The 9,246-nt window shown below is 33.9% G+C and overlaps 1 protein-coding gene across 2 annotated transcripts; it reads right to left on the reverse strand.

Moving 5' to 3' along the window:
* Nucleotides 1–202: 202 nt before the first annotated feature.
* Nucleotides 203–8,698, reverse strand: LOC130810523 (pyridoxine/pyridoxamine 5'-phosphate oxidase 1, chloroplastic). Of its 2 annotated transcripts, none has more exons than XM_057676622.1 (14): nt 8,493–8,698; nt 8,220–8,375; nt 8,092–8,130; nt 7,043–7,210; nt 6,860–6,965; nt 6,288–6,454; nt 5,942–6,184; nt 5,140–5,228; nt 4,987–5,037; nt 4,775–4,865; nt 3,964–4,068; nt 3,807–3,877; nt 2,981–3,076; nt 203–845 (listed from the first exon to the last, which is right to left on the reverse strand). In XM_057676622.1, exons 1-14 carry the CDS (start codon nt 8,664–8,666, stop codon nt 779–781), a joined length of 1,623 nt encoding a protein of 540 aa, XP_057532605.1. In that variant the 5' UTR covers nt 8,667–8,698; the 3' UTR covers nt 203–778. The 2 variants fall into 2 exon arrangements, with proteins under 2 accessions (XP_057532605.1, XP_057532606.1); XM_057676623.1 differs by having other exon boundaries at nt 204–845; nt 8,528–8,664.
* Nucleotides 8,699–9,246: the final 548 nt, after the last annotated feature.

Raw genomic sequence — 9,246 nt, forward strand, 5'->3', positions numbered from 1 at the left:
TTGAAAATAAATTTTTGGACATATAACTATTTTAGAACTTAAAAAAGTCAAGTAAACTATAATATATTTATTAGCAACTATTTACTATATTGATTTATTTTAATTTACGTATGATTTTGAGATTGATAATTAGTATTACAGAAAAGGTCAAGTATATATTTAATTTGTCGGCAATTCTTATATGGTTTTTTAATTGGTATAGTTAATCTTATATTGTTAGAAGCGATATTTGTTTTGCAACTGAAACAAGTTGTTTCTCAAACTTTAACATTGTATATTACGTAGCAATTGTTAAGGGAACATTAAACAAACACGATACAAAGGTGATATTTATTGATGACATGAAATGTATCGCTCGTCGCCATTCTTGCACCACCACCATTTCCACCAATTTTCAACCATCGACTTCATCATCATAGTTGCTGATAGTGGCGTCACCCACCATGTTATACGAGATCTCAACAACCTCTAATGGTAGTCTAAACCTGCTCTCAAGGCCAGAATGCAGACAAGGAGTGAATCTACCCCACCGTAACGGTCTGACTTGGTTCTTAAAGAGTAAACCTTTATATTGTTTGTACTTCAAAGTCAAGAACAACCATTTTTACATGATTATGTTGGCTTATAATTTACTCAGAAAACACATGATGTTCTGAATTCAGATTGTGCAGTGCAAATTGAATTTCCCAAAGTGGATAGAAAATCATCATCAAATAGAAGTATGAAGACATAATGGACCTACTCTGAATTTTCAGAGTGCTGATTGAGAAAGTAGCAGTCATGGAGCCAAGCGATCAATTTTCCACACATGCTTTCCGTTAACCTCCACTGGAGTATAACGTAACCTAGCAAAAGAAAATACAAATTTTTCACTTCACTTAGATTTTTAATTAAGACTTTCTCCGAGAAATGAAAGAAAGATTACACGTTCCCCAGCTACAGATGAAGAACAAAAAAGAAATGACGACAGTGATGTTGAAGTTGAGGCGCAAACAGGGATATCCGTAGGCTCAAATTAAGAAGGCTCTTTCAGTTGCTTGACGAAAACTACAAATATATGGATTCTAATATATAAAAAAACATTTCATTGTTACCATAACGCCTCAATGTGAATCCAGCCCAAGGGGAAAGGTAAGATGGTTCGATGATGCACCCTTATCCATACGATCATAAATGTTTCTTATTAAACTTTGAAATTCATATCAAACTTATCTATAACATCAAACAAAGAAAAGTGCATAATGTGTCTTCCCATTACTCAACACACTGGAGGATTATGTTATAGTTCAAATATCGCGTTAGGTCCAACCCTAAATCAAGTAGATAGTACAAGTTTTCAAGGTTGCTTCATTTATCATTTGGTTTATTGTTTATATTATTTACAAAAACTTTTAGGAAAGAAAAATAAATAAAAGAGAAAAGTGGAAAAAAAAAATTTCCACTTTTTTTTTTAAAATTAGCAACTATAGTTTGTGCAAAAAGGATTTACCATATAATCCAAGTTAGCATTGATTTACCATCTACTCTATCTTACGAAGTACTCTGCTTAATGCTTTGTCATGACTTTTTCAAGTCGACAAAAATAATATGCACATGTTCTTTATTTACCATACTCCATGTATTGCCACATAGATGAATAGTTCGCACGGTAGTAGATCGTCATGGCATAAAATCAAAATTGTTTTAGAAAATGTTTATAAATCATCTTGGAGTGTTCTATCATCCCCTTATAGCTTCATGTTCTATGGTAATCAGAACTGTTTTACATATACCCTTCATTTTAATACATTGGTATTACAATGATTATCAATCTTCTAACAACTTTTTATTCTCCATATATTTGTTAAAGATGTTAATTAATCCATCTCATCTTCCCTAAGCATTTCCAAGCCTATATAAGCACAGTAGTTCCATCTCTACTTTTTTTATTCGTATCATAACTTCCCTAATATCTTCCACTAGTTCCATCAAAATATCGTGGTTTCTCCCCCTTGACACTCATTAAACAACTAATTAGAGTACTCCTTTCACCTATTACCGTGTTCCTGGACACAATTTACCCATCAAACAACATGAATCCAACTCCTCGTTTTAGCACACTTTAACTTTGCCTCACATGTCACTTTTTTTGTCTTGATTTTGTCTTCCTCATAATTTGCAATGTTCTCCTCACTCCAGCATTATTTAAAGCTAAAAAGCATTCTTTAGTTCTCTTTCTAGCAACTTTTACTTCCTTATTACACAACATTGCAGTCTCTTTCATTATAATGTCAACCTTTCAATCTTTGATATTCCAAGAATGTCCTTAGTGTATGAGTGATAAGATTCTTTATTTTGTCGAAGTTGAATATGCATCATCCACATTTGTTGGATCATCTTCAACACTTTATTAGAAATTTTTTAATATTATACCCTTATATCAGGTTCCATTATTTGATATGCCTTATACTTGTTTGCAATTGAGAACTTGAAGTTAGTGTTGGACTACACTGGCATCTTGTATGACTTTATAACATGGTGCAAAAACAAAGCAGCATCACATCGCATCAACCACGATGTAAAGGTTTTCAAAAAAATCAACCATTCTTTTCCGCGTTGTAAAGGTGTAAAAAAATCATGTGTTGGGCCGTATCAAGGATATCTCATGCTTTTGACCAATATTTAGGAGTTACAATAATTGCATCACTCATGTTACCACATCACCGTCCCTTACCGCAATCACAAGTATTACACATTTTTGAACTATGCTTTACAGTTTAAATAGCTTACCCTATCATTTCTCTAAAATACTAGTCAAAATATAATGGATTGGGGTTGCATTCCCTACAATTCTGAAAGAAACCAAGTACGTTTCATGCATCCTATACCATATGTTGACTATTAACAAATTATATGTTAGCACAAAAACCAAAAAAGACTTCCTCCTCAATTCAACAACTAGTTCAAACTAGAATCTAGGACGAAACTGGAAAGAACGCACCTGTCATGCAAGCGAGAAGGTTGCCCCTGCCAAAATTCAAAATATTCTGGTTTCAGTCGAAATCCTCCCCAGTAATTTGGCTTAGGAATCACACTCCTGCACAGATGCAAATTGTTGAATCAAAAGTTTCACAAGGGAAAAAAGGAACACATAGAAGGAAGACTCAGTAAGAATATTTGATACCACAAAGTTGACAAAATATTGAGAAAAATTAGTTTTACATTCATTCTAGTCAAATTCCAAGACACGGTATCTAATAGAGAAAAAACTCCTTAACCTATGTTGCAAGCTTGGAATAAAGATAAGTATGTTTCATTATTTGGTCGCTTCATAACCGTCAACGGATTTGGAGCTTATTGTTCCAAGAAACACATTCGGTAACATATGATTTTAAATCATGGGATAACAACCATTACCAATTGTTATTCAATGTATTAGCCATTATGTATCAATAATACGTTTTAGAACAGTTCAATTACAATGATAAACAGAAAAATTTTCACGTTTGCAATTCTCACATTGAAATGTCCGCAAAATGAGCCATAAGACGAGGTGCCTTGTCTGCGACAACACAACCGTTACTGCAATGGCGATGACATCCATAATTTTTTTTAATGTTTACGAGTCTTGACTAGCTTAGTATAAAATGCATTTGGAGTTCAAAATTAGACCCTAGTTATAGGGTTAAATCATGAAGAATCCAACAATTAAACACAATCTTTGAATTCACTATGTGAAGGCAGTGATGGTAAGGATTTTGTGGTGCACTAACATGCTTGGGAATCAAAATTTAAAAAAAATGAACATCCAAGATCTAGCTACTTACTCATCTGAATATATTGCCTCCAATTCTTTGTACTTCTCTTGGAGATATTGTCGTCCCGGAACAATGCAACTCTGAACATAAGAAGATCTCTTTATAAACAAAAGAAACATATCATCTCACATTTCAAGCGAGAGGATGATTAAAAAACAAACAGAACCTGCTTGCTAACAATAGCTCCAATTTGACTCCCACGAGGACGGCTATGAAAATACTGTTCAGACTCTTCATGGGAAACTTTTTCCACCGACCCTTCTACTCTAACCTAAAAACCAGAACGGTGTTAGATTTGGCATAATACAGAGTTCACATAATACAGAGTTCAGGGAGAAAACATGCCACAGCAACATGATACAATTTATGAGGTGAAACTTAAATTGATCACTCCAAACTGCTAAATAAATTAGTATGACATCCAACCTCCATAAAATGTCAGAAAAAAATATAAAACCATACACTAAGCATAAACATCCTCTATTGGAAGATACAACAAACCTCAAAATAACCCATTCATTGGCTCTACACCCCCTCCCCGCCCCTGCAAACCATATAAACATGAGTATAACTCAAAATTTAATTCAGAAACAGAACTTAATCAGCCAAGGTACTGAAACAGAGAATAAGCTCAGAACGTGCAAAACTCAAGAAAACTGACTTAGAATGGGACCTCAAATCTGATTGACTGCCAAAAGCTTCAAAATTCCATTGAGTAGCGTCATTTAGGATGCCAAGTTTTGGGAAATCTCACTTATTACTTCCTATGAAGATTACTAGAAGTGTTATCCCCCTTTCCCAACAAAGAGCACGCAACAAAAATTCAGAGTAATATGAAAGCAAACCAAGGAAATGAACCAGAATCAAAACCAGACAAAGGCAACTTCTTTGCACTCGACATCCCAATAAATTATTAAGACCTCTACAGTTGTCATCTGTCTCTTTAATTTAAAATGAATGCAAATCATAACACACACCGTACGATTAAGGCCATCCCAATAAAACAGAAGGGCAGCACGTGGATTCTCAGATATTTCATGCGCTTTACGACTTTCATAGTTTGTGAACCTGTACGTTGAAAACGACAGGAGTACATGTAAATTTGAGCTGGCATAAATAAGGATCTTCTAAATTAATTTTTGTCACATATATTAGGAAAGAGTAACAGACTGGAAAGGGAAAGACTGACCAGACAAACCCATTTGCATCAACTCCTTTCAGCAGAACCATTCGTGATGAACTGCCAGAAAAGAGACAATTGAGAATTTGTGACAAACATTCAGTTTCGAACAATGTTACTTTGAAACAGAGAGCAGAAAATCACTAGAGCAGCATCACTCACGGTTTTCCATCCCTTGCAGCAGTTGACAATGCCATAGCATTTGGCTCCTTCAACCCAGCAGCAATTGCATCATCAAACCATTTGCGGAACTACAGGATGAATTTCATTTTCGCACAGTTAACAGAGGTTGAGATGCATGCAACTATGAAAAGCTAAAGAGGGATTGCAGTAAATGAACAGCTAAATCATAGGGATACAAAGGCCCGTCAAACTTTAAAAAACCATTAACATAATCTGCACTTTGTTTTATGATAGTGTCATTAATGGCATTTTATGGTCCCTAGGCAAACTGAACGAAATGGACCCTTTCTATAGAGAGTCAATTCTAAACTTTAGTTGGTGTTTAGAAAAATAAAAGAGACCACCCTATATGTTATAATTATCATTATAGATGTAGACGTGTCATATAATCTTAATTAATAAAAGAACTAAATACAAATTGCAAATTTTTGAGTGTCTACTTCATTAACCATAAATTTTCTCAGATATAAGAGCCTTTTCTAACTCTGGGCCCTAGAAAAATGCCTACTTGCCTAGGGTTAGGAACAACCTTAATAAAATATGGATACAAAGAATGAGACTAAATTAACTATAAAAAAGGCATGACCGACAATGAAAGCTAAGAAATACCCAATTGATACTAAAAACACATTGAACTACCAGAAACATCTTGTTCCCAAACAAAAAAAATCCATGTCGCTGCTATAACAAGTGATGAGTAGCTGAAAACAACAGACTGGCTGAAAAGACGGTGCTTATTGACTTAATAAAGTATTCAACACCTGTCATCATTGAACTTTACCTGATCTAAAGGGTCAGTCTCAACCTGCTCCTCCAAAAGGGCTGGAGATATATAGTTCTCTCTTAAAGATGCAATGTCCACTTGAAGAGATTTACCAATACGTACACACATTGAGCTGCCTGGATATGGTGGAAGATTAAGATTATATTTGTCCAGAATAGCCGGTGGTACAAATCTTCCGCCCATAAAGTGATGTGAACCATCAAATTTCTTAGTGCATAACTTTGGTGCAGTTAAAGAGATCTGTAACAGACAAATGAAATAACATTCAAAATTTATAAATAACAACTACAGGTAAAAATTAGTTTTCCCAAGAAAACCAAAGGGAGCTTCCACCAGAGCAGACCAGCATGTCAGGTTTGATGCCTTCACCAGTTATATCCCCTTCTTCAACATGCCACCCAGATGGGATATCTATGGAGACAATAACAGTTGACTTCACACCAGTGTGATGATAATTCTGACAGGATATCAACTTCTGGATGAGAGCATCAAAAGGTGGTCTTGGGGTACCTAAGATACCAAGCAGCAATCAAAATCCAGAAACTATTTCATTTTTTTGATCATATAAGCTTTCAGCCATAGTTTGTTACACTAGAACACTTGTAAGTTGTAAATGAAGCAGTTGATACTCATGATAGTTCACTCATTTAGTCAAGTATCCAAAAATGTATAATATGAACTGTGAACACACAAATCAGAACTGAACTTTTATAAACTGCTGCATCCAGTAGCATAAATAAACTGAATAAAAAAGAACGGCTTGCGACATAAATGCCAAAGCCTTCATCCGAAAAACGGCTTGGAACAATAGGACGGCTTGCAATTTTAAAAGAAAGAAAAAATATAGTTATGAACTAATCCCACATCTAGTAGTTTAATAATTTAGCAATTCGTATCAACAAAAAAATCAATTACCATGAAAAGAGAATCCAAACATTGCATCAATGATGATGTCGAAATCATTTGACAAGTCCGAAGGCAGATCATCAGTCGACAAGAAAGGAACGGACAATGATTTAAGCTACAAGAAAAGAAAAAGATCACATAAGCAACTACGATTAAATGAAAAACACCCAACGACAATTAGCAATCTTCTACCTGAGTCACCAGGTCATTATACAAAGGCTTAGGTGTATGTTTTGGATAGCATATAGATGGTTGATATCCAAAGTGATATAGATGTCGAGCAGCCACAAGTCCATCACCACCATTGTTGCCCGGGCCACAGATAGCAAGGACACGATTATACTCAGAGGGTTTGTAGACCTGTCAAAATAGTAAGAAATACATTATTTCTCATTCTTATTAAATAATGACAACTTAAACCTACTGCAAAAAAATGAAAAACCGGGTGACCATGATGTCACCTATTTGAGAGAATTTGAAGCTCCACCTACTAATAGATATCCTTCACATTGTAGTAAATGGAATTCTCCCACGTCTTGAGATTTAAGAACCAGCAATAAAACATAATAGTGACTACACTTCTCACGGGGTGTTTGGCAATTGGTTGTTGGCGGTTGGCTTTTATAGTTGGCTTGTTTGACCAACTGAAAAAGTTGATTTTTTTTGGCTTTTAAGCTAATTGAAAAGATCGGCTGTTTGTGGAGATGTTTAATAAAATTGAGTATTGGCTGCTGGCTATTTATTTGAGAAAAAATAAGTCAACAAGCCAAAAGCAAACCAAAAACCAGCTAAAGCAGCTTTTCCATTCAGCTGCTTTAAGAGTCATTTATCAAACAATTGTTTGGCCGTTTGACCAACCAACAAGCCAAATGCCATGAACCAAACACCCCCACAAACTTGGCTTCTCATCAAAACTTGTAGATTTCTCAACATTGACATTAACATATATCGATGTAGCTAAAAATTACAACCAGCTCTTGCCAAAATATCAAAAAAAAAAAAAAAGAAAAAGAGGAAGCGGGCGTGAACCCGTGTCGTGCGGAACGTCAAACACGATAGTTTACAATCCAACTCAATCATACACCACATTATATCCCAAAATGTATCATGATAATCCATTGATACTTGACAGTGAAACAAAATATTCATGTGTTATGGTAACAATTGGATACGGAATACTACGCTATTAACTTTCAGTTCATTCAAAAAAAACGGAAAATACTTTAACGCGGGGATCTCACCTCATGAATAGCACAAGCAACACTTAAACCAGCCAGTTCCTGCAAAAAAATTGAGAGAAAACAAGTGAAATTCATCAAAGATACAATTTCAATTCAAAAAGCCCCTAAAAAAAAGCATCAAAAAGTACCATTAATTGATCGATACTGAATCCCAAAGGACCCATTAAAGTTTCATCAATCTCGGCTGCTTGTCGCTGTGATAAATATGAAATAGATTCCATTTCTTTACCAGTACTCATTGAAAAGTAACGGTGTAAACTTCTCGAATTCAAATTTCTGAAACCCTAAATTTGAAAAAAAAAGACAAAGTTAACAAATTGAAATCAAATTTAATACAGAGATGAAGAGTAACATATGGCAGAAAGAGTAAAAGAGGGGGTTTAACTAAATAATTTACATACAAACTGAGAAGAAAGAAGATTAGAGAAGGAAGTACGGGGAGAGAAAACGGAAGATTTAGCTAATAAATTTTGAGAGGAAACGGTGAAGATTATGGCGGGTTTACAGAGGAGAAATGTTTGGTTCGAAACAAGACATGACATTGCTTTGAGTTTATACACCAAAGATCTTCTCATCTTCCCTAGCCATTCTTTTGTGTGGAACAAGCTAGACTTAAATGTTTTTTTTTTACCTTAAAAAAAATGTGTCTAATTTTTTTTTAAAAAAAAATTATTTTATTATTGTTGTTAACTAATATCATGATTATGACCGGGGAATATTTAATATTCTCTCTGTTTTTATTTTATTTTTTACTTTAATGTAAACTTAAAAATCAAATAATTTTAATTGTGAATTTTTTAAAAATTTTAAAAAATTGATATTTAGAAAGTATATATTAAGACGAATCGATCAAGATCTCATATGAATATGTTTTTTCTATGAATCGATGAGAAATCATAGTCAAAGTTCGACACTAAAATTTGTAAATTGAAAACGGATAGAATACTTTAATTTAAGATTTATTAGTTTGTTTAAGATTAGTCATTATAAATAAAATTAGGTTTGTTTGAGATTTATTGTTATTATAAAATATTATTATTCATCGGTGTCCTTAACAAACATTATTAAATAATTGGAAAAGGATAATTAAATTGAAAGACCATTTTTAAAATGCATATGTAAACAAATACTAAAATAATGTTAGACAAACCACTA

The sequence above is a fragment of the Amaranthus tricolor genome, chromosome 4, assembly GCF_026212465.1.
Source record: "Amaranthus tricolor cultivar Red isolate AtriRed21 chromosome 4, ASM2621246v1, whole genome shotgun sequence".
Taxonomy (NCBI): domain Eukaryota; kingdom Viridiplantae; phylum Streptophyta; class Magnoliopsida; order Caryophyllales; family Amaranthaceae; genus Amaranthus; species Amaranthus tricolor.

Bases quoted from the DNA above. Each gene is read 5' to 3' on its own strand.
- LOC130810523 (XM_057676622.1), bottom strand. From the start codon at position 8,666: ATGAGAAGATCTTTGGTGTATAAACTCAAAGCAATGTCATGTCTTGTT. The intron at 6,455-6,859 runs GTAATTGATTTT...TTGGTATCTTAG, and splicing joins GTTTGGATTCTCTTTTCATG to GTACCCCAAGACCACCTTTT. The intron at 4,866-4,986 runs GTCAGTCTTTCC...TTCAACGTACAG, and splicing joins GATGCAAATGGGTTTGTCTG to GTTCACAAACTATGAAAGTC.